Source organism: Sorex fumeus, unplaced genomic scaffold (assembly GCF_029834395.1).
Source record: "Sorex fumeus unplaced genomic scaffold, SorFum_2.1 ptg000098l, whole genome shotgun sequence".
Lineage (NCBI taxonomy): Eukaryota > Metazoa > Chordata > Mammalia > Eulipotyphla > Soricidae > Sorex > Sorex fumeus.
Window position 1 is genome coordinate 28,346,090 of NW_026606155.1, and position 26,353 is coordinate 28,372,442.

A 26,353-nucleotide genomic window follows, 5' to 3' on the forward strand; every position below is an offset into this window, starting at 1 on the left:
CAGTTTCTGGCTATTGTAAAGAGTGCTGCAATGAACAAACAAGTGCAGATGTCACTTCGACTATACATTTTTGCCTCTCTGGGATATATTCCCAGGAGTGGTATTGCTGGGTCAAATGGGATCTCAATTTCTAATTTTTTGAGAATCGTCCATACTGTTTTCCAGAAGGGCTGAACCAGTGGACATTCCCACCAACAGTGAAGGAGTGTCCCTTTCTCGCCACATCCGCGCCAGCATCGGTTGCTTTTGTTCTTTTGAATGTGGGCCAGTCTCTGAGGTGTGAGATGGTATCTCATTGTGGTTTTGATCTGCATCTCCCTGATGATTAATGATGTAGAGCATTTTCTCATGTGCTTTTTTGCCATTCGGATTTCTTCTTTGAGAAAGTTTCTGTTCATTTCATTGCCCCATTTTTGGATGGGGTTGGATGTTTTCTTCTTGTGGAGTTTAACCAGTATTTTGTATATCCTGGATATCAACCCCTTGTCAGATGTGTATTCGGTGAATATCCTTTCCCATTCTGTAGACTGTCTTTGTATTTTGGTCACTGTTTCTTTGGAGGTGCAGAAGCTTCTTAGTTTAAGATAGTCCCATTTATCTATCTCTGTTTTCACTTGCTCGGCCAGTGGCGTGGCATCTTTGAAGATACCATTAGCTTCAATGTCATGGAGGGTTTTGCCAACTTTATCTTCAATGTACCTTATGGTTTCTGGTCTGATGTTGAGGTCTTTAATCCATTTTGATCTTACTTTTGTACATGGTGTTAGGCAGAGTTCTGAGCCTATTTTTTTGCATGTAGCCGTCCAGTGATGCCAACACAATTTATTAAAGAGGCTTTCCTTACTCCACTTCACATTACTTGCACCTTTATCAAAGATTAGATGAGCATATGATTGAGGAGAGATGTCAGTGTATTCAACCCTGTTCCATTGGTCTGCAGTTCTGCCTTTGTTCCAGTACCATGCTGTTTTAATTATTACTGCTTTGTAGTACAGTTTGAAGTTCGGGAGGTTGATTCCTCCCATTTTCTTTTTCCCAAGAATTGCTTTAGCTATTTGTGGGGGCTTATTGTTCCATATAAATTTCAAGAGTGTTTGCTCCATTTCTTTGAAGAATGTCATGGGTATCCTTATAGGGATTGCATTGAATTTATACAATGCTTTCGGTAGTATTGCCATTTTGACAATGTTAAGTCTCCCGACCCATGAGCAGGGGATATCTTTCCATTTCCTCATGTCCTCTTTTATTTCCTGAAGTAGCGTTTTGTAGTTTTCTTTGTACAGGTCCTTTACTTCCTTAGTTAAGCTGATTCCTAGGTACTTGATTTTCTGGGGCACAATTGTGAATGGGATTGTTTTTTTTATGTTGCTTTCTTCTCTCTCACTCTTTGCGTATAGGAAAGCCATGGACTTTTGGGTATTGATTTTATAAAAACCTGCAACTTTACTATACGAGTCTATTGTTTCTAGGAGTTTTTTGGTGGAAGTTATTGGGTTCTCTAAGTAGAGTATCATATCATCTGCGAATAGTGAGATAGCTCCTACTCTTAAGGAGTTTTTGATGTAGAGGTTCAAGGTTCTTCACTTCAAATATATTTTAAATAATAAGTAGAATTAAGCATGGATTTTTTAGAATAGATTTTAATATTTTTAAAAAAGGATACAGTAAAACAAAAGTCTTAATACAATATAAAAATTCTAGGGCTTGTAGGCATATAATAACTACAAATTCTTAGTACTTACAAAAGAACTTTTGATAAAATAATAATCTCTCTGCACCTGTCTCCTCTTTGCAAAGTGGAATATTAAAAAAAAATGGAAATGAGGCCAATATTTAAAACATGAAGAATATAGCATGCCATTGAATTATACACTGAGATAGGACAACGGACAGGAGATATGGGCAAGAGTTAAGAGAAAATAAGGGGTGCAGTGACTTTATCAAATTAACTACTACATTTAAATAAAATTTAAGTATAAAAGAATAAGCATATTAAAAAGCACAAAGAATATCATCCCTTTAAAACACCTACAAAAACTGATCAAAACTGCTTTCTATAAACTCTTAAATATTATTACTCTTAATGGAATCATTATTTGAAATATTTGCAGGTCACTTATATGAATCACCTGGGTCAGAGATTTGAATCTAGCATTCAATTTCCATAAATTTTGATGCTACTGTAAAGCCAGTTACAACACTTTTTTAAAGCATAAACCATAAACCTTAGAGTCATAAAAGGCTTTGCATACAGATCTGGGTTTAACTGCACACATCACATGACCCCCAACATCACTGAGAAACCTCCCCAAGCACAGTCAGGAGTAGCCACCCAGCCCACCTGAGTGTGTCCCCAAAACAACAGAAAACAAAATATACTTAGCTGTAAACATAAACACAAATATAACTTCTAACATTTAGAATATTGGTAAAGGTAAAGGTAAAGGCCCTCCCGTTGATCATCGATTTGCTTGAGCGGGCCCAGTAACGTCTCCATTGGAGACTTTGTTGTTACTGTGTTTGGCATATCGAATACTCTCGGTAGCTTGCCGGGCTCTCCGAGAGGGGTGGAGGAATCGAACTTGGGTCGGCCATGTTGGCCGCTTATAAGGCGAACGCCCTACCGCTGTGCTATCGCTCCTAGAATTATATTAGAATTATATATATCATATAATATATTATATTAGAATCATAATTATTTAGAATAATACAAATGAGAAAAAACCTAAATCTCACATGTCACAAAGCATAGTGCCAACTTAATATCTAAGTCACAATATTTTACTTAGTGCCTTCCATACCTTATTTTTAACTTTTCAATCATCTTCCTATGTGTATATTCTACATATCAGAGAGAAAAGTCTAAGGAGGCCCTGGTTGGGAACTACATCTGCTGCTATACAACACAGCTAAAGCTTTCTATAGCATATTACAATTTATTGTCACTCCTGCTAACATTTGCTTACATCAAAGATATGCGAACTAAACCACCCATCAAATCTAGCTCAACCTTCTATAAATAAATAAAGTATTATTGAAATACAGTCACATTCTATTGGTTGCCCTTGTACTACAACAGTACAGATGAGTATTTGAGATAGAAATAATAGGTCCTGCAAACAAACAAAACACTGTCCTCCCATTGTTCATCGATTTGCTCCAGCGGGTCCAGTAACGTCTCCATTGTGAGACTTCTTGTTACAGTGTTTGGAATACTGAATACTCTCGGTAGCTTGCCAGACTCTCCGAGAGGGGCGGAGGAATCAAACCCGGCTCGGCCATGCTGGCTGTGCACAAGGCAAACGCCCTACCGCTGTGCTATCACTCCAGCCCATGTCCTGCAAAGCCTAAAATATTTTCTACCTAACCCTTCACAGAAAATTGTCAGTCTCTCCTTTAAAAGACTAAAAATGCCCTTTAAGTATTCAATGCTATTGGTCAAGCAAGCAGAAGCAAAGATAAACAAATAGGACTATATTAAATAAAGAAGCTTCTGTACTTCAAAGTAAAACAATAGAATCAGAGATACCCCATAGACCGGGACAAAGTTTTTGCCCACCACTCATCTGATAAACGGTTAACATCCAAGATATTTAAAGCATTGGTAGAGCTTTACCAAAAAAAAAATCTACTAAAAATAGGAAGATGAACAAAAACTTCCTCAAAGAAGATATACATAGACATATGAAAAAATGCTCTGCATTACTAATTATCAGGGAAATGCAAATCAAAAGAACTATGAGATACCATCTTACACCAGAGAAGCTGGTACACATCATAAAGAACAATCACCACAAAGTGTTAGTGTTGACGGAGGTGTCTGAGGGGAAGGGATCCCATTCACAGCTGATGGGAACGCTGACTGGTCCAGCCTTTTTAGAAAACAATATCAACGCTTCTCAAAAAAACTAGGACTGACTTTCAATATGATCCAGCAAACCCAGTTCTTGGAATGTATCCCAAGGACCTAAAAACACAATGCAGAAAAGACCTCTGCACAAGTCACAATAGCCAAAATCTGGAAACAACCCAAGGGACCAGAAACAGATGACTGGATATAGACACTATGGTATACACAATGGACTACTCTGCTCTAAGAAAAGATGAACTGCAATTTGCTGCTACATGGGAGTATCGTGCTGAATAAACTTAGGAAAGGGACAGAGAATGATCTCTCATATGTAGGAAATAAAGAAACATAGTCGGGGAATGGGCTGGAGCGATAGCACAGCGGGTAGGGTGTTTGCCTTCCGTGCAGCCGGCCCGGCTGAGCCGGGTTCGATTCCTCTGCCCCTCTCAGAGAGCCCAGCAAGCTACCGAGAGTATCTCGCCCGCACGGCAAAGCCTGGCAAGCTACCCATGAAGTAGTCAATATGCCAAACACAGTAACAACAAGTCTCAGGATGGACACGTTACTGGGCCCGCTTGAGCAAACTGATGAACAACGGGAGATAGTGCTACAGTGCAGTAGGGGAATTAAACACACCCAAAGGTAATACAAACGAAAAACATGGTCTTTAGTAGGATGCTTGAGTCTTGGGATAGGGTGGGAGAGGCGGAGACAGAATAGAGAAAGGAACACTAGGACAATCTGGAGAGGAGGAGGAAGGGCTGGAAGTTGGTAAAAGAGCTGTGCATGAAACCAAATCAGTAATAGTATTGTAAATCACAGTGCTTAGAGGGGGAAAAAAAGGTGCCTGCATAATATGTATATGGCCTAGTCATCTCCCTTGCCCCTATTATTCTACAGTGTGAATGATGAAAGGGGGTGGAGATTGTGCAGTTCAGACCATTAAAAAGTGTATTTTTATTACATCCCACATTTTCCATGAAGAAATATCTTCAATAAAGTGAAAAAAACCCACCTTTTCTTATGTAACTTTTTTTTGCACAGCTGACTCCTAAATATACCTGGCACCAACCCCAGTGCACAATAATAACAAAAATATGTAATTTCTGGCTCCCTTAAAACAAAATAATGAATAGCCTACTGCAAACCAAAAACTTTACAAATCATGTAACCATGGACATCTCATAGTCACTGCCATATAAACAACAGCCCAGATTCACAGCTTCAAAATTAATCTCAGAAGAGAGGCCAGGCCAACATGACAACTCATGGGTACACAATTCTTCTGAAAACTTTGGGGCACCCTTGGCAAGGGGGCAGACAAAGAATCATCCCAGTTCTAGACATCTCGAAATTCCACAAAACTGACAGCATTGCATATTAGATGGGCCTTTTGGCTAAGATCAAGTGTAGTATTAGATGGGAAAGTAGTATAAAATCCAACTAAGCTCAATAAATTAACAAAAACACACAGAAGGATCAAGCAGCAAAAAGCAGCTCAGTAAACACTCAATGACTTTAATAACCCTATTGTGAGAGGTAACAATTTTCACCAATTTTCTTTTACTGAACAACTTTCTAGTGATTCTATTTACCATTTTGTTGTAACAAGCAACATAAATAAATTATTTTGTGCCTGCTAATAGGGCAGGCTTAGGGGACAGGGGGAACTGGAGACAATGGGAAAGTCACAATGGTGGTGGGATTGTTGTTGGTACACTGAATGTCTAAAACAACTGTATTATAAACCACTTTGTAAATCATGGTGTTTTTAATAAAGTTAAAAATATTTTTAATTTTAAAAATTAAATATTGTAATTGACACATTTTATATCAAATGTATCATATACTATATTTAACAAAACTAAAGAGATAATGTTAAGAAAACCACAAAGAAAATATATTTAGTACTATATTGTACCGTAAGTTTATATCATCTGTTTATAAGAAAACATGCGTATACACAAACCTACATAGTTTAAAACCTTGTTGTTCAAGGGTGAAATGTACTTCACTCTTTTTAAAGTTTAATGCATTAAATCTGTTCCAGTCTGACAAACTCAACATTTAGCTCATTAGTCAAAACTCTACAGTTGATTTTTTGGTATGAGGAACAAAGTGGGCTTTTGATCACTGTTATTATTTTTTTTTTTTTTGGTTTTAACTTCCACTCTTTTTATACCAAATAAAAATCTAATTAAGCCATTATGTCTTAATTCAAAATATACTCCACTAGCCAAAAGCATTAAACTTTCTTATATTAGCCTAGTGTGAAAAATAGTAGACTGCAATGATACAAAGTCACATTTTCCTTCTTCACTTCTAATTTTAAAGTAATGTAGTCTAAAAACTATATTACAGAATAGGTACCTCAGTCATAGTGCTGCAGGTAGGGTGGTTGCACACAGTACAATCAGATCAATTCCTGACATCCCACATGGTCCTTGAAGCACCACCAGGAATGATTTCTGAGTGCTGAGCCAAGAGTAATTGCTGAGCATTGCTGGGTAAGCTAGAAAATCTCAATCTCCGCCCCTCCCCTTCCCCCCATTCCCCCCGCCCAGAGGTAAGAAAAGAACTTCAGAAAAAGAAAACATAAACCCTAGAGTCTGAGCGTACAGCAGTAGGGCATTTGCTTTGCACATGGCTCACCTGGGGTCCATCCCTAGCATTCCATATGGTCCCCTAAGCACTGCCAGGAATAATTCATTACAGCAGAGCCAGGAGTAACCCTTGAGCATGGCTAGGTGTGGCACAAAACAAAAAACAAAAAGAGAACACACAAATCCTGCCAATATGTAAAGTCAAATATCCTGACTCCTAACTTTGTAACATTTTAGTTCAAAAACTGTTTTTCAGTTGCCTTCTTCATTTTTAAGAATGTTAATGTATATGAGCCAAGGAAGAAATAGTCCAAAATAAATTTTGTTTGAAATAGCATTACTCCCTAAAAGTAAAGTAAAGTAAAGGCCCTCCCGTTGATCATCGATTTGCTCAAGCATACCCAGTAATGTCTCCATTGGAGACTTTGTTGTTACTGTGTCTGGCATATCGAATACTCTCGGTAGCTTGCCGGGCTCTCCGAGAGGGGCGGAGGAATCGAACTCGGGTCGGTCATGTTGGCTGCGTGCAAGGCAGACGCCCTACCCGCTGTCCTATCGCTCCATTGACGCATTACTCCCTAAAGCTCTCAAAACAAGAAAGCTATTTTGAAACGGGCAAATTATTTGGACAATTCACCAAAGAATATATTCAGATGGTGCAAGCACATGTAAAGCTTCTCAACAGCATTAAACAGAAAAAAATGTAAATAAAAACCACAATCACACACTATCATTGCATAATAGAATGACAAAAATTTAGAAGATTGACTATATCAAGTGTTGAGGCTTGGTATAAAATAATGAAAGTACTGCTGGTGAGAATGCAAAGTGAGGTTCAACCCCTTTTGAAAATAGTTTTATAGTATATTAATCTTCTTGCATTTCCCCGTGCAACAATTTGCTGCAACAATACTTAAAACAGTACACATTTATTACATTACAGTCTGACACAAGAATACTTAAGCTAAATCAAGGCATTGGCTGAAATGGTTTTCTGGGGGCTCTGAAGTTTACTAATCCACTTCATAATCCTTCAGCTTCTGAAGGCCACAACATTCTTTACCTGGTAGTATCACTTCTCTATCAAACCCAGCAATTCTGCTGCTCTCTGGTTCTGTTTGCTCTGTTACTTCTGATGGTTTGGGGGCCCCACCTGCAACTCCCGGCTCCTTAATCAACTCTGTGCTTGGGGCTAGCTCCTGATAGGTAGGGGGCCATAGGCCGCCCACATTCCTGTTGAGCTCTCTCTTTGGCCTTTCCCTTACATCTTTTTTTCCCCTAGACTACTGTCTCACTTTCCTTTTTAAGGATCTAATGACACATTAAAATCCTGTAAAATCTTCCCTATTAAAGTCAGTTGATAAGCAATCCTAATCCTAGACACAATTTTAATTCACCTTTGTATTCCAGTTTCTAAAGATTAGAGCATTTTTATGGGTCATTATTCTGCTTAGCAGACACTTTTCTTTTATAATAAAGTTAAATGTACATGGACAATTAATGTACAATAAACATACAATTCTGCTTACAGATGTTTATGCAAAAAAAATAAAAAGAATGCTCACAGAACTGGAGAGTTAGTACTGGGATAAGGCACTTGTCTCAAACACTGTCAGGAGTGATCCCTAAGCCAGGAGTAAACTCTGAGTATTGATGAATATGGTCATCAATACAAAACCAAAACATCACCAAAACCATCATCAAAACCAAAACAAATGAATATTCATACAAAAATCGGTTGGGAGATGCGAGCCACAGCCATGCCTGCTGTCAACCCTGGTTTGATCCCTGTCACTACATATGGTTTCTTTAATACTTACAGTGAGTGTCCTTGCAATGTGCAAAGAATGATCCCCTGATCCCAGAGCATGCCTGGTGTGATCCCCTCCCCCCATCATTCTCATCCTTTCCCACTCCAAACCCTGTTGGCAAAGATTTACAGCAGCTTTATTCAAAGCCTACTTCCCACAAATGTCCTTTAACTGGTAAATGAACAAGCATCCAAATAATGGAATACTACATATAGCATTAATACAGAAGAAACTGGGCCCAGGAGACAGTTCAAGAGGCTGGAGTGCATGTTTTGCATTTGGGAGTCCCATTTGGACTTCCAGTACTACATGTTCCTCAACAATCAACTACCACGGCACCGAGATGGGTGTAGCCCCAGCAGTGCAGGGTGTGGAACCAAAATACAGTAATAATAATAATAAAACCAGAAGAAAGTACTAATACTGTCAACAACGTGGAAGAGCACTCAGTAAACATGAGAATCTCAAATGTGTCATGCTAAGGGATAATTAGACTCAAAGGACTAAATATTAAATAAATCCATTTATATGGCATTTTAGAAAAGACAAACTACAAATCAGTGGTTGTGAAGGATTAAGAGTAGGGGAAGGGTTGACTACAGAAGGGTAGTACAAAGAATTTGATTTGGTTACGGTAATAGAAATTTTATCTTGCTAAGTTACATACCTTTATATATTAGTCCAAACAAAATAAAGGGTCAATTATGTTTGGTGTAAATTGAAATTGAAATCTTTTTTAAATAAAAGAAATAAATACATCACCCCCCCACACACACCCGCAATCAGATTAACAGAAGTTTAAAAAAAAAATCAAGAGGCTGGAGAGATAGCACAGCGGGTAGGGCGTTTGCCTTGCACGTGGCCGACCCGGGTTCGATTCCTAGCATCCCATATGGTCCCCTGAGCACCACCAGGAGTAACTCCTGAGTGCAGAGCCAGGAGTAACCCCTGTGCATCGCCAGGTGTGACCCAAAAAAGCGAAAAAAAAAAAAAAAAACCTCATACTCAGGGAAAGAAGCAAACTGTTTAACTTTTAGTCAATAAAGTGAACTTCAGATGCACAAGAATACTCCTTAAACATTGTTTACAATATTGAAAAGCTGTAAACAACCCATAAGGTCCCTCTCTCTCTCTCTTCCCCCTTCTATAAATATTTATGATAGTATCTCTTTTTTTTATAACAAAATACAGTGAAAAAGAACAATATACTTGCAATTTGGGGACAAGCATTTTTAACATTCAATTCGAACTCTGACACTAACTAGCACTCAAATTACTGTGTACCTACCTATAAACCTCAACTTCTTTTCCAGGAAAATAAATATAGCCTATATAACTACTATTATTATTTCCAATACACCCATTTTATGATTCAGTAAGTACACAATCAAAAATTATATCATAAAGCACATAAGTTGAGAAACTAGTTTTTTTTTCCTTAGAAACTCTGAAGGGCTGGAGCGGGTAGGGCATTTGCCTTGCACCCGGCTGACCCGGGTTGGATTCCTCCGTCCCTCTCCAAGAGCCCGGCAAGTTATCGAGAGTATCCTGCCCGCACGACAGAGCCTGCAAGCTCCCCGAGCCGTATTGGCGATATGCCAAAAACAGTAACAAGTCTCACAATGGAGATGTTACTGGTGCCCACTAGAGCAAATGGATGAACAACAGGAGGACAGTGCTACAGAAACTCTGAAATCAGAATCTTCTAAATAAAAAAGAACACCTTATTGATCAGAAATGTCTGTAAGTTCTTTAATGAAGATCATAATTTAGAAAAAAATATAAAGAGCTAAAGTCACTAAATTGACTAAGTCTCTTTCATGTAAAACATATATCCTCTTCCATTTTAATAGTCTTTCAAAAAAAGTTAACATTGGGGGCTGGAGCACAGCGAGTAGGGCATTTGCCTTGCACCCGGTCAACCCGGGTTCAATTCCCAGCATCCCATATGGTCCCCCAAGCACTGCCAGGAGTAATTCCTGAGTGCATGAGCCAGGAGTAACCCCTGTGCATCGTGGGGTGTGATCCAAAAAGGAAAAGAAAAAGTTAACATTGAGTCATTTTTACTTAGCGAATTCAGGTTTTTCTAATCAAAAGCCATTCAAGTATGTAGTAATATTTACTTCAATTTTTAATAAAGATCAAACAATGAACTGCTTTCTCTATTTTTGCCAGTCCCACCTATAAAAATAATTTAACAGTCAGTTATAATGAAAAGCCTTTTAAACTCTATAGTTCGTCATGTACACAGGACCTAGTAAAGTACCAGTAGTTCATAGTCCGAAAAGGCTTATTTAGCAATTTCATCACAATACTTATACTTCAAAGACACCAATAACGAACATATGATTTGCAGAATTTAATAGGTTATTAACTTCTGGTATAATCCAAAGTACAATTAGGATACTAACATTAGAGCACAGTACTTTTAAAAAAAAATCAGCAATATTAAAGCCTTCCTTGGTTTTTCAACTTGGTTGAGAAAATTAAAATTTCGAAGCCTTGTTCCTCACAGATTCTAAATCTAAATTACTGGACGCTAAGAGTATGCAGACAAAACACACAGACTACGCTAGGTCTAAAATCCAACAAGCTATCAAGAGTCTTAGCTCCAACTGCCAAGAAAAACCTTTCGACCGAAACCTAAATTCCGGCACCTTACTGTACCTGTCAATCAGCTCCATCGAAAGCGAGTTGTTCCTAGTTACGTTACATAATTTTCACCAGGGACTGTTAAAAGGTTGCCTTTCATCAAATACACACACACACACACACACCCCGCAATACACACACACACACACACACACACCCCGCAATTCACAGAAAATTCACCGTGCAATAGGCAACACCAGGGACTGTTAAAAGGTTGCCTTTCATCCAACACACACACACACACACACACACACACACACACACACACACACCCGCAATTCACAGAAAATTCACCTTGAAATCGGCAACCCTCAGAGCCACCAACAAAGATGACGCTTTTCTTTCAAAGTGGTCACAAGGAAGCAGGAACCGTGTGTTTATTTGTTTAAAGAATGCAAGGAGCACCGAATAACCGGGCGCTGAGTCAGGCAGCAGGCGAGCTGACAACATTCCGTCTCCGAAAGGAAAGTTGTGCCCCGCGCCCCAAGCCGACCGGGTCCCTGCCTGACCCGGCTCCGACCGGCGTCCGGGGCGGCCCCCCAGCGCCTGCCCCTCGGCGTCCCCGGCCACTCGGGCGGGAGAGGACCGGCGCCCTCGCCAAGGTGCGTCCCGCGCCCGGGCTGAGGAAACGCGCGACGCCCGGCAGGGCGCCTCCGAAAGGGACAAAGGTTGGGCTCACGTCCGCGGCGGCCGTCCGCCGGGTGCCGCAGCTCGCGGCCGCCTGAGGAGCAGCTCCGGGGCCCCCCGGACGCCGTGTGGGGGAGGGGGCGAGCCCGGCCACCCCCTTCCCCCCTCACAACGGCGCTGCTGAGGACCTGTTGATTAAGCTCGCCACAGCTCAGCAGCCCACCGTCCACCTCTCCTTACCTTCGCGCCACAGCGGTCGCCGATCGTCCCCGCCGTAGCCGACCCGAAACGTCGCGGGAACGACAGCTCCCCGGCGGCACTTAAAAGACCGGATAAAGAATCCAGAAACTCCCGATTCCCCACCTCACTCTCCTGAGTCCCCGCCCCCGCCCCACCGCCAGTCGCCGCCGTCGCCGCGGCCGCCAACGACTCCACCTCGAGACCGCGCGAGACCGGCCCCCGCGGCCGCCGCGAGACCGCGCACGCGCCCCCGAGGCTCTGGCACTGCGTGTGCGCCTATCCCTGTCCTCCTCCGACGCGCCCCGCCCAATGCCAGGAGGAGCAGCTGGAGGGACTTGACCAATCCCGAGCCGGCGCTGGAAGAGTGTCCTCTCATTGGTTAACTCTGCGACTCTCCCTGCGGCCGGTCGCGCGCACTCGCTCTCGAAGTATAAATTGCGAACTGCGACAGTTTCACAAGCTCTAGCCATCCACTTTGGGCTCCGAGGACTCAGGGAAAACGTGAGTCGCAGTAGGAAGTGAGCTAATACTTTCGATAGCTTGGCTCTTTTCACCTACTGCTGTCCACTCCTGCAGAAAATCTGATTCCTCCCAAATGCACACTGCACATAGCCACTCCTCAAAGTGATCTGATATGCCAGTGTGATGGCTTTCTCGTTGCTTCCCACTATTTTTTCACCTTCCGTCCCAGAAACTGTGGGACTCTGAGTGATGTATAAACTGTTTTCCAAGGTGTCAAAAATACTTTTGGACCTCTTCCTGGATATTTTTTTCTTTTAATTATCTTCAAATCTGATCAGTACTTCGTCCAAAAGTTGATTCAAGTGGTCGATAATAAGATCAAGAACCAGGAAATTCTTCTATCACCGCATTTGTCAAAATGGACTGAGTACTTTGAACAACCAGCTCCAATTCTATTCAACTAAACTTTTTTTGATCCGTATTCCTCCACAAAGATGCCAAGAGGATTTGTGAATTTCAGGGATTGAACTAAAATCTTAATACTTCCAAAATTACCTAAAAACTTAACTATATACAAAAGGAAAGAAATCCTATGTCCTGGGTTCATTAATGCTTAAATAAGTAATTGGAAAAACTTAAAAAACAAATTGTAAACGCTTTTACAACTAATTAAAAAAGCTTCCTCTAGGGTTTTTTAATAGAATTTTTTGTTCTATAGCCAAGGGTTTCAATACTTTCATGATTCGAATATTGGAGCTAGATAGTTCTTGTGGGCATTTAAGAGTTAATACTCTAGCTATTGTCTGTTTTTTTGCATGTGAGGTCAGTGATTTGGGAGTTTTTAGAATGATTCCATTCACCAAGGAATACATTTCTTAAAAACCTGCTACAGGATATACCTTCTTTTAAAATTAAAATATGCTAAATGGGAATTTAGCTGTATTTAGCTGTATCTGTGGTCTTCATCCACAACAGAACCATTACCCTAGTTTGAGACAAGATGTAGATGTTGCCAACGAACCCCTGGGAGACAAAAATCACCTGCATTGGTGAGCCCTGATTAAGCTGTTCAAAGAAATAACCTTTAGTTTCTCTTTACTCATGCCTTCCAATTAATAAGCCCCAAGCAGTTCTGCAAATCACCCCACCCAAATGAAACCTCCAGTTACCTAGTCTTACTTCCCCAGTAACATGAACTCCTCAGTATTCCCATAATCCTGCCCTAATAAAAAGATGATCTTATCAGTATGAGATAGAAGCTACTTATCTTGAAATAGTGGGAATTCTTCTGTAAAGCGTATACAAACATTAGTCTTATCTCCTAAAGACATTTTTTTGGGTCCTGAGAGATGGGAGATAACTCAGTGGGTTGTGTACATGTTTTGCATAGAGGATTCCTGGTCCTATTCCAAATACCCCTGGAAATGACCCCTAAGAACTGAACCAGAAGTACTTCTGAACACTGCTATGTGTAACCTAAAAAAACCAACAAAAGATTTGTTTGGTTTTTTTGGGCCACATGCAGCAGTACTCAGGACTTATTCCTTTCTGAATTCAAGGATCATTTCTGGCAGAGGGTATCCCCATGGGATACCAGGGATTGAATCCAAGTAGGTCCTCTGCAAGGTAAATCCCTGCCTGCTGTACTATCACTCTTGCACTAGATATTTTTATTTTAAAAAGTGGTAGATCCTGTGTAGGTTTAAAAAAAAATGAATTTCGTGGTTAATGGAACCATTATGAGAAACCCCAAATAAGCAAAATATAGAGAGTAGCTAGAAAAGTAAAAACTGGAAGCAAGGTGATTTGAGTTTTGTTCTGTATCTCTGTGATTTGGTTGAATGACAAGTTTCCTGGACCAACGTTTTTTTCCACCTGTAATATAAAGGAGTTAACTACTCTGCCCCCACCCTAATATGAAAATTCTGGTAACCTCTGCATATGGAGTGTAACTAGAATAGCAAGGAGGTTAAAAAGATATAGTACTCATACAAAAATAAAATGACCATGCGTAATCTAAAATTTGAAACATCATGTTAGAGGAATTGTTCATCCTTGTCACAAGATACTTAACTTACTGAGTCACCCTGGTAAATGTGTAACTAAGTATTATGGGTGAAATGTGGAAACTAAGCTATAAAATTTAGCGTTCCATAGAAAATATCTATAGTAGACATCCTTTCTCATATTTGACATTTACATCTCAAATATTCCCTATTACATGCTTATTTAATAAAATGCTATTTATTTTATTAAGGGTTTTTGGTAAATATGTTAATATGGCACTTCAGCACTTGCAATAGGTCTGAAATTTCAGTTTTTAACAGTTTTCCATTCATTGTTATATGTAAAATCTTTAACAAAGACAATAATATCCATTTGATTTTTATCATCCTTATGTATAAGTGAAAGTTGTTCATAACTTATTATGTAGTCTAATCACTTAATAATTATATGAATGGGATGATCAGAAATAATGTCAATTATAAGCAGAGTAATCACTGATTCAGACATAAGAAGTTATAAAATAGAGGCAGATTGCCTGTTAAATTATTCTTTATATTTTTCTAAATATCAGTAAACAAGTCTTCAATTGGCTTATTATTTTGATGTTTTCATGTACTTTGTCCTTTATAAATATAGAAATTAATATAACTAAAAACATTAAATTTCTATGTTAAGAATGTTATGCAGTTGTTAGCAGCAATATAATCAGTTCGACTGTCAGTTTTTTGTTAACATCAGTATAATTTAAGATAGGCCAGCCTCAGGCCATAGAGATAGTACAAAGGTGAAGACACTTGCCTAGAATTTGACTGTCAATGTGACCCTGGTTCAAATCTTATCACTGTACATGGTCCTCCAGGACCAGTGGGATGGACTCTAAGCACAGAACCAGGTGTGGCCCCTGAGCACTGATGGGTATGACCACCCCCAAAAAAATGAGAGAAAAATTTTTTTTCTTAAAGAGAAAAATATTTAAAAAAAAAAAACAGGTATGGCGGGTAGGGCGTTTGCCTTTCATGCAGCTGACCGGGTTCGATCCCCGCATCCCATATCCCCAAGCACCGCCAGAAGTAATTCCTGAGAGCAGAGCCAGGAGTAACCCCTGAACATCGCTTGGTGTGACCCAAAAAAGAAAACAAAAGACAGGTAAATGTCATTCAATCCACTTCTGCTCTGACTTCATCAGAACTTCCATTTAAGTCTTCTTTCTTTGTTCTTCTTTTAATCACCCCAAACTCTAAATACTGTGGTGTCCTAATGTTCAATAATTCACTTCTCTCTGCACTTGTTTTAATCTCAACATCTTCTGTTTGACCAAAGGAAAGTGACTTAGGGTCAGACAGATAGCTCAACACATGTTGGAGCACATGCTTTGCATGCAAGAGAATACAGGTTCCAGACACCATATGGTCCCCAAGCACAGAGCCAGGAGTGATGCCCCCCCACCCCCCAAAAAACAAAACTAAACCAAAAACATCACTTAATTTTTCCAGGATTCATTTTCCTTAATTATAAAGAGAATAATAAAATAGCGCCTTCATTTGTACAGAAGTATGAGGATCAAGTGAAATTATTGTGTAAAGTGCTTACAACAATTCATTAAATTTCTCCTTATTTTTTACTCTCCTCTTCCCTCCTCTTTCCTTGAGTTGTGGTGCTCTGTAATGCTCACTCAAGGATGTGCTTCCTGAGCACAGCACCTGCATTGTCTTTTTAGTTGTGGTACTTCTAGGGGAGATCGCACCCCTTTGTTTCAGTGCTAACACACACTTGCCTTCGGTGTGTCTAGAAACGACTTGCAGCATTGAGTATCACAGACAAGAGAGTCACCAAGATGCTCGTCACATACGGTGGCACTGAGCTATTCTTCAGGTCCTCTCCTTATTTGTATCATTGTATCCTGTTATCATGATTCCATAGATAATTTTATCTGGTCTCATGACTTTAAGTTCTATCACTATCAATTCTAAATCTTATATTAAACAGAATCATATACAGCATCAACACCACCATCTGAATTTCCACAGAATATTGCAAATTTAACATGTCAGGATTTAGTACTTTTAGGCATGTATTCTGTGACCAAGCCACATCTCCCAACCCTAGAACTTTTTTTCATCTGTTTTTTTTTTCATTTCTCTTCAGCATATGGTAATACCACTACACAATTGCTCAAACTTTCTTTCACACTTACTGCCCATTCAATCCTTCAGGAAATCCTGCCATTTCTATATGTAAAACATATCTCCAGTGATACCAAACTACTCCAGGATATCTTCACTAACCTTGATTACTTCAATGGACTCTTTTCCACCTATATTTTCTCAGCATAGAAACCAGAGGTATCCATCTAAAGTAAGAGTAAACCACTGCTTTAATAGCCAGTTTGTCTCCATTGCCTCAGTTCTTTCCCCTTCTCATTCCACACCAGCCCCACCAGCATCTTTGCTCTCCTTACATGTTCCCATAGCTTCTGTTTCAAAGCAGTTTCTTTTGCTTAAATATCCAGTTTCCACTTGCCTGTTTTGCCTCACTTCTTTTAGGTCTTATTTAAACTGCTATCTTATCTGAGATTCCTGCCTCACTAAAGATAAAATAGCAATGTCCCACACACCCACTTCCAGAACTCCTTTCACTTTGCACAACTTTATTTCTGTTTATTCATTCATTCCCTGTCATATTTATTGTGTATCTTCTTAAAATAAAAACAAGCTTCATAGAGCAATTACTGTGTATTATCCATAACTCCTTATTTTTAGATTCCCTGGAATCTAAAGCAGTACCAGACACACAGGTGGTCCTCAAATATTTGTTGAATGAATGAATGAATGAGTGAATATACATAAAGAGGTGAAATAGGATGATGAAAGGATCAAGGAAAACCTCCAGCTTTGTCTAATGTTTGATCTTTGATAATCTATCTTACAAATTATTTCTACTTAAAGATGGCTGTTTTGTTTCAACATAGTGGTATGAAAGAAACTGGAAAGTACAAAAGGGAAAAGGAAAGAGAAAACTCTAGACACTGTAATAATTCTGCATCTAGTTGCTATGACTGAGAAGTGGAAAGTAAAAGTTCCTTTAAGAGTCAAAATAGGGAGCCTTGAAACAGAACTAAACAGTGGGCTGAGAACATGCTTTGAAAGTTGGAAGCCTATGTTCAATCCTCAGGACCACCTCCACCCCAAGAATTGCCTGGAAGGAATCTTAGCATACAGCAAAGAGTAGCCCCTGAGTATTGATGGTCATGGCCCAAAATATGCCCCCCAGCAAAAGTCAAAATAGGGAGTGGGGCATAAAAAGGGGAATTCATGGCACAGCATTTGCCTTGCACAGTGAATCCCTCGGTTCAGCACTAAGTTTTCTGAGCACCACCAGAAGCAATGCCCACCCCAATAAACCCTGAGTTCTGGCATGGTCCATAGCACCTCCCAAAAGTCAAACTAGATTAGCTAATTTCACATTTTACTTTTACTACAAGTTTCCAATAAGCTGTTCTGTTTCTAACATTTAGTAGATTCTTACATAGATATGAGAAATAGAGCTAGTAATGCAGTAACCCATCTCATAGAAGTGTCAGTTCAGAGTGTACATACCCCTGATAAGGCGTGGGTAGAGTCAACCTACAAGGGGAGTTTCTAATGGAAATTACAGATTAGATGTAGAAGGTAGTTACAGCTAAGAATTTGTAAATACTCATTAGAAACTGATATCTCAAACTTAAAATCTTTCTCATGAAGTCCTAATCTTTGCAAAAGATTTAGAGCAGGTGTTGACACTCATATTGTATTTAGCTGGGAATAGAGGGGTTGAGCATACCTGGCTGCTCAGGGCTCACACCTAGTAATGCTCAGAGGATCATAGCAGTGCTAGGGATCTAACTAGGATTAGCCATGTGTCAGGCAAATGCCTTACCCTCATACTCTATTTGATATCTCTCTGAACCCTCAGATTGGCTTTAAAAATGTGTTCAGGGCCAGGAGATGCCTCAAAGAACTAGAGTGCATACTATGTAATCGGAAGCCTGGGTTGGATCCTTGGCACTACAGGACCTCAGAGAACAGGTGGGAGTGACCTCATTGAGCCACCCCAGAAAAGCTGGGTGTGGCTCAAAACCAAAAGCCAAGCCAAACCAAGACAAAAAAAAAAGGGGGTTTAATGAAAAACCTGAACATCACAATGGTCCCTTTGGGATCACTGACAATCTCATACCATTCCTTCCTTTTTCCAGAGTAGGTTTTAGAAGATCTTTTCAAGGTGAATTTGGGAGTTTAAATTTTCAAATCAGGTCAATGAAATGATGTGAAGCTACTTGAGGGTCTGCCTAATCAAGTACTTAGACTGAAAGCAGTCAGCCCACATGGCTTCTGAAGAATTCTTGAAGCAAATGCAGTAAGGAGGAACAACAAATAGGGTGCAGTGAGCTGACAATGAGACAGAAAGCATAAAAGAGGCATGGAGTTTGGCCAGAAAAAAAAGAAAAAGAAAAAGAAGCACTGATTTTTAAATTTTTTTATTTTATTATTTATTTATTTATTTTTGCTTTTTGGGTCACACCCAGCAATGCACAGTGGTTCCTCCTAGCTCTGCACTCAGGAATTACTCCTGGCAGGCACAGGGAATCATATGGGATGCTGGGAATCGAATCCAGGTTGGCCACATGCAAGGCAAACGTCCTACTTGCTGTGCTATCGCTCCAGCTCCCGATTTTTTTTTTAGAAAGCCTGTTACAAGTGAACACATAGGATCTTGGTGAAATATGTGAATTTGCATTTGTAATTGTTTTATTTTGTTTTGGAGTCACATTCAGTGGTGCTCAGGGATCGCTCTTGGAGGTGCTCCAGGGATCAGATGTGCTTCCAGGGATTGAGTTGCGGTTGGCTGTGTGCAAGACAATCACCTTATCCCTGTACTATCTCTTCAGATCCTTTATTTTCAAGTTTAATTATAATTAATTGGGTTTGTGTTTTGGGGCTACACCTGGCATTACTGGAGCTACTTCCCTACTCTGTGCTAAGAGGTCACTCAGGTGATCATTTCATACTGGGAACAGAACCCAGGCCTCTACTCACAAAGCATGTGCACATTGAACTAGCTCTCTGGTCCCTGAATATAATTTGAAAAAACATCACACAAATAAACCAAATGTTGAAGACCCTTGTAAGTAGGCAAAACTCTGACGGTGTCCAGTTTCTTCTTACCTGGTAACCCTGACATACAGAACATTATTCAAAATCACAGTTGAACAACTATTCTTTTTTAAAAAATCTCCTTGAGAACACTTGATTTAGCCGTGTAAAGAGCCAACTCCTCACAAAGCATCGAGGATTGTTATTTGCCTGTCCATCATGCTGTGTTAGGGCAATTTTACACATAAACTTTAATGACGAAAACTGAGCTGTTTTAAAGGGTCTCTAAACTTTCAGCTCACATATTTTACAAAACACCTGCAAGTTCTTATATAAAATGCATTTTAAAAGAACAGTTCATCTATAGTAGAATTAGTGTTGTGAAAAATAATGATGCAAAGTTACATGCACATGTAACTGTATCTGCAGTTAGGAAACCAAGAGCTTAGCTTAGTTGGGTGGCTCAGATGTGGTTCAGATGTCAGCTGAGCCTGCAACTCATCTCAACCATGACTAGAACTAGCAAATTTGCTTCCAAGAAAGCTTCCTCACATGACTGTTAGCTGGAACTTAGCTCTTTGCCATGGAGAAATCTGCTTAGGATGTGACAACTGGTTTCTCCCAGAGCAAGTGATGCAAGAAAAAGAAACCAAGCTAGAAACTGTAAAGCCATTTTGGGTGGGGAGAGGGCAACTTACCAAGTAGTGGTCATGGAGCCTGTTGGCCAGTCTTGGCCATCCTCTGTCCAACTGTCTAGGGTGGATGGTGGATGCCTGTGCCCACTGATGTGGTGCTGTTTCAGTTAAGCAGTTCTGGAGTTTCCAGGGCTACACTCAAAAATACTATTATGGGGTGGGGGTGGGTATGTGATCCTAGGGATCAAACATGGGGCCATGTGCATACAGGCATGCATTCCAGCCCTCTGATCTGTCTCCCTGACCCTACAGCTCCTTTTCATAACCTAGCCTCCAAAGCTACTCACCCCCTTGCCACTGTTTTCATTAAGCCAGCCCATACACAAAGCAAGTGAAAAAGGTTCTGTCACTCAAAAGAAGAATTAATATTTGTGGTCTCACATTAAAATCATCAAAAAACCTAGTATTTGGTAAGTATTTTAGATATCAACTCATCCATTGTCTGTACCTGCTGTATTCCCTGTAATAAGAGCTATTAATTGCTCCTTCCAAAACTCAACTTACTGATTCTGACAGAAAAATCCTTATCCACACTCTCTTTTCTTCCTTCAGGTTTTGGGGTTACACCCTGTTGTTTTTAGGTGCTGCTTCCAGCTCAGTGCTTGAAATCACTTCTGGAAGTGCTCGAACATGGACCTTCCACATGGAAATCACATTCTCAGCCTTTGAACATGTAATGAATACATAGCCAGCCTATGAGCTTACTCATGGCTGTTCAGGCGACCTTAAAGCTTGGGTAGTCATTGCTTGTTTATCTGTTTCATTCTCTGTGATCAACTCTGCTGGACAGAGGTTGAAGTTCCCAATCTGATTGACTTTATTGTGGTAAATTGCCCCAGAGCCCTCTCCAGCTTTCCACGCCTTTCTTATAATGCGTGTAGAAGTCACTCCCACAGCCTGTTTGCTTCCACTCAGAACAAAATATTTTGATGTGGTTCTTTGTGAAAGGAAAGAAAGTTCAAGGTCACTTTTTAAAATTATATAGTGTTAAATTTGATTAATAACCTCAGTGAATTTAAAAAATTTTTAGTTTGGGGCTTTAAGATTTGTAATACTCATAATGGTAGGATTTCATGCATAAAACATTCAAGTACCATATCCTCCACCAGTGTTCACTTCCCTCTATGTGGGACACATTTTCCCAGTGTGTCCTCCCACCCCATCCTATTCCTCTCCCACCTCCCCTACAGTGATTTGATTCCTACTAAAAACCAATTCTAAGTTTCTGTTGCCTTTGTGCATTTGTTATTCTCCTACTATATTTCTTTATATCATGCATATAAAATAGGTCATTCTATCAGTCCCTGTCCTAATTTCACTCAACATGATACTCTCAAAACCCATCCACATAGAAGCAAATTGCATGATTTCTTCTTAGAACTGAATAGTATTCCATTGTGTATATGTACCATAGTTTCTATATCCAGTCATCTGTTCTTGGATGTGGGCTGTTCCAGATTTGGGCTAATGTTTCTAGTGCTTCAATTAACATAGGAGTGTAGATGTCTTTTCTAAATAGAGTTTTTGAGCCTTTTCGGGTAAATATCAGAAATAGGAATTGCTGGGTCATATGGAAGCTCAATTCCTAGCTTTTTTTTAAAAAAAAAATAAGAGTTCATATTATTTTCAAAAAGACTGGGGTCAGTCGACATTCCCAGGAGTAATAAATGGGGATCCCTCTTCCCTCACATCCATGCCCACACTGCTGGTTTCTGTTCCTTGTGTGTGATGTGTCAGTCTCACTGTTTTGATTTGCATTTTCCTGATAATAAATGATGCGGAGCATTATTTCATATAAATATTAGCCATTGCATATCTTCTTTGAGGAAGTGTATGTTCATCTCTTCTATTAAAAATTTTTTTTTGCTTTTTGGGTCACACCTGGTGATGCACAGGGGTTACTCCTGGCTCTGCACTCAGGAATTAGCCCTGGAGGTGCTCAGGGGACCATATGGGATGCTGGGAATTGAACCCGGGTCAGCCGCGTGCAAGGCAAATGCCCTACCTGCTGTGCTATAGCTCCAGCCCCTATTAAAAAATTTTTTTTCTTATAAAGTTATACCAGTGCTCTCTATGTCTTGGAACTCAGTGAACTTTAATAGATTTCTCTGGCATGAGTTTTCTTTTCAGAAGTCATGCTGCTTTTTAACTCAGACAGGGCAGATTTACTTCTGTGTTCAGTGAACCACAGAGACTTTCTACTCTGCAGACTCTCAATCAGTCAGATATGTTTAAAAGTACAAGGACCTCTCAAGTAACAAGTTATGATGATAAGAAAGTTTATGTACCAGGGTCTCCAAAAAGGCAGCTATGTTTCCTTCCTCCTCCAGCACTCATTGTTGTCTCCCACTTGAATCTACTTTTTTGTTGTTAAATGGTATCATTCTATGAATATACCATAATTTGTTAATCATTCACAAATGGTTGAGGTGTTGACCTTGTTTCTAGATTTTTACTATTAGTGAAATTCCTAGGCCATTTATATGCAAGGCTTATTATAAGTACATACCTTATACCTTGCTGTCAACATGTTATTTTTCTTTAGCAAATACTTAGAGTGGAATTGTTTGGTCATATGATAAGAATGCTTTAACTCTATGACATTTCTGTTTTCCAAAGTGGTTATTCATAGACCATGATGCAGGTTCTTGGATCAGGATGTTCCGCACAGTCACTTGTACTTAGTGAAGTTTGGTACAAAATTTTGGGGGGAGTTACACCCAGCAGTGCTCAGGGCTTACTTCTGGCCATGCACTCAGGGATTACTTCTGGTGGGGTTTAAAGGACCATAACAGACAAAGCAAGTGTTTTGCCCATTATTATTTCTTTGGCCCCTGGTACTGTAATTTTTTTAATGTAGGAGTACTGCTGTTCATTCAACCACTGATTAAGCTGATTGGTCATGAACGCCATATTATTTAAAAATTTTTAATAGAATATTCATGATAGACCATTATAAAGCTGTTCATAACTGGGTTTCAATCACACAATGATCCAGCACCCATCCCTCCACCAATTACATTTCCTACCACCAGTGTCCCCCATTTCCCTCCCACCATCTCCCAAAACCCCACTCCCACCCCCAGTCTCCATCTATGGGAGGCACTTTCTTCTTGCTCTCTCTCTCTTTTCCTTTTGTGCATTATGGTTTGTCATACAGGTACTAAGAGGTCATTGTGTTTGTTCAGGGCATTCAATAATTTTATAGGGACGGTAAGGCTGGAGAAGATTTTAACTGGGTGGCAGCTTTGGGGTGTGGATATAACTGCTGAGGCTTCTGAATGTACAGGGAAGTTGGGCGAGGTAGCCCATCCCAACCGCCCACTCCCCCACCAAGAAAGCCTGGAGATTTCAGTCACAAAACCTGCATACCAGAATTTTCAGCAGATTATATCTTAATGAGGTCCATCCTGAGACAGTGGAGTCAGGCCAGGGGTATGGCAGCAATTTTGGATTATGGAAGCAAGCGGCTACCAGGGCCTTTGCTTTGGTGTCACCAAAATTGAGATATTTGTTATATTTCACACTAAGATTTCAAAATCTGGTTTGTATTTTATACTTACATTCAATTTAATTTGATAAATTTCCAATAGTGCAGGAGAAATAAAATGGCATTTGCTTTGGCAATGAGGTTGTAGGGCTTCCCAGGTTGTTTTCAGGTGGTGTAGGGGTTATTTCCTGCAACACTCAGCCAAACAGGCTGACAGTTCAAGGTGAGTGTCCAAGGATGCAGTACTTTGAACTTCCAGGGCAACACCCAGCAATGCCAGTGATGTTCAGGGGTTTCCAGGACTATACCCTGTGGTGCCTGGAAGGACATTTAGTGCCAGGGATAGAACTCAGTCATGTTTGGCAGTATATGCTAAGCATGTACTTTAAGCGCTATATGTTTTCCCCCATCCCATATAGAATAAAAAAAATATTCTCCTCTACAAGTTCTTAAATGTAAAGGAATTAAATTTTTAGTTTCTCATTTATACTAGCCACATTTCATGTGCTCAACAGTCACATATATACCCAGTAGCTAATGTATTTGTCTGTGGGACAGAGAGGAGAAGATGGAGGTATGACACATTCCTTGTTGCCATAGAGTCCACAGTACAAATACCAGCAGGATTTGTGTGAAATCTGATATGTATATATTTTTCTAACTCTACGACTTTGAACAAGTACACTTTCATTTGTTTCTTTGTTTGGAGGGTCATACTGGTGGTGCTTAGAGATCAAACCTGGCAGTGATTGGAGACTGAATGAGGTGCTGAGAATTGAACTCTTGTTGAATTTAGATACTTCCCTTGCACATAGTACTCAGCAATGTGCAAGGCAAGTGCTTGACTCACTGTACTCTCTCTGGTCCAAACAAATAAACTTTCTAAGATTCATTTCCACTATCTTTCTGTTAAAACAGGAAAGAAATAATGGACATTAGAGTATTGTGAAAATTAAGAACACATACAAAACAATGTAGAATAAATGAAGTTTTGTGAAAACAAGGCTTTTACAAATCCCAGCATTTCATTGGATAGTCAGTCTATCTATCTATCTATCTATCTATCTATCTATCTATCTATCTATCTATCTTTTTTCCTGTTTGTTTTTGGGTTACACCCAGTACTGCTCAGGGCTTACTGCTGACCCAGAGCTCAGGGATCACTCCTGGCAGAATTCACAGGACAATATGCACTGCCAGTAACTGAACGAGGGTGGACTGCATGTAAGCACTTTAACCCTTTTTCTATCTCTATGACCCCAAAAGTGGGAATTTTTAAAATGCAGAATACCTGCACTGCATGTGGTCCCTTGAATACTACCAGGAGTGATCACTGAGCATAGAGCCAGGAGTAAGTCCTGAGCACTGCTGAGTATGGCTCAACCCCCTCATCCTCCACACAAATAAAATGAATGCAGAATGCAGTAGAACGCATACAATGGCACCCATCTTCCAGGACCCTATGATGATCAACAATAGAAATAACACGCTGTTTGGTAAAAGTCTAAAGGAGAAAAAAATAAAGGGAGAGAGTAACAGATTTATCCAACAGCCCTAAAGAAAAGAATTCTTACAGCTAAACATTTTTATGAATTGAAAACCATGTTATTTTTTATGGTTCTTTAAAATTAATACTTACTATTAAAGGAATTAAGATTTAAAAATTAGATCGACACACATTAAGATCTTAGTTCTTGGAAGTAGACTTTATTTCTGCAACATGGAAAATGCTTTATTTTTCTCTTGCATTAGCTGTTATTTCTCGAGCTTTGTTTTGTAGTTATTGTTTTTAATCTGATAAAAAGAGATGAGGTCAGCTTAATTAATTAGAAAGTTTGCAATATAATGTTTTGAGATTACTGTTAAAAACCCTTAAAACCCCCAAATATAGATAAACTAAGTGATTAAAATAAGTTTACATTTATTATAACTTTTTGATATAACAATAAATATTCTTTAGGCAGGTAAGATCTTTGTTTTAATTTTTATGAATTTTTTTTTTGAGCCACATCTGGTAGTGTTCAGGGTTTACTTCTGCTTTGCACTCAAGGATCACTCATGGGTGGGGCTCAGGAGACCATCTGGGGTGCTGGGATTGAATCCAAGTCAGCTGCAAGCAAGGCACATGCTTATCCACTGCACTATGACCCCAGTCCAATATATTCTTCTTAAAATCTAGACATTAAAGTCATCCATAAAGAAAACCTAATTTCTTAATTTTTAAAAATTGGGGGCTATTCACATTACATTTTTGGGCCACCAGGGCCATATCCAGTGATGGTACGGGGACAGGAGGTTCCAGGAATTGAAACCCAGTTGTGACAAGCACACAGTATGTGCTCTATCACTTGAACCATATTCCTTGCTCCAATTTCTTAATTTTCTTTTGTTTGGTGGCAACACCCAGTAAGTCTAAGAGACTACTTCCAGTTCCTTGTTTGACAGTGCTTCTTGCAGTATGTAGAGGATCATGCAGGGTTAGGGATTGAACCCAGACCTCCCATAACAAAACATACACCAACCCATTGAGCTATCTGTGTAAATTTCCTAGTTTTTTAAAATCACTTTTACAGCCTTTAAATATTTTGTTTTTGAGAACTACTGCTCATATAAAACCAAAATTTTAAGATGTTTAGATTAAAAAATTTTATTCTGCAAAATTTGTGATATTGAATTATTCACAGGTTCATAACATGCTAAATTGCGTCTTAAAATAAGTCATCTATAGCTGAGATATATACACATAATAGATGCTTAAATAAGGGACCAAATAACTTCCACAGTATT

The 26,353-nt window shown here is 39.6% G+C and overlaps 2 protein-coding genes across 2 annotated transcripts in view; both read right to left on the minus strand.

Annotated features, from left to right (window-relative positions):
* Window positions 1–11,943, minus strand: part of PALS1 (protein associated with LIN7 1, MAGUK p55 family member) — an 85,854-nt gene extending 73,911 nt beyond the window's left edge. The window contains exon 1 of the mRNA XM_056133856.1: window positions 11,784–11,943. The gene's annotated coding sequence lies outside the window, so the exon portion shown is untranslated. The remainder of the gene's footprint in view (window positions 1–11,783) is intronic.
* The window catches only part of GARIN2 (golgi associated RAB2 interactor family member 2), a 58,319-nt gene continuing 43,704 nt past the window's right edge, over window positions 11,739–26,353 (minus strand). The window contains exons 5-6 of the mRNA XM_056133359.1: window positions 11,979–12,272; window positions 11,739–11,862 (exon numbers count right to left, since the gene is read on the minus strand). Of these exons, the coding sequence (XP_055989334.1) occupies window positions 11,739–11,862; window positions 11,979–12,272 (418 nt within the window). The remainder of the gene's footprint in view (window positions 11,863–11,978; window positions 12,273–26,353) is intronic.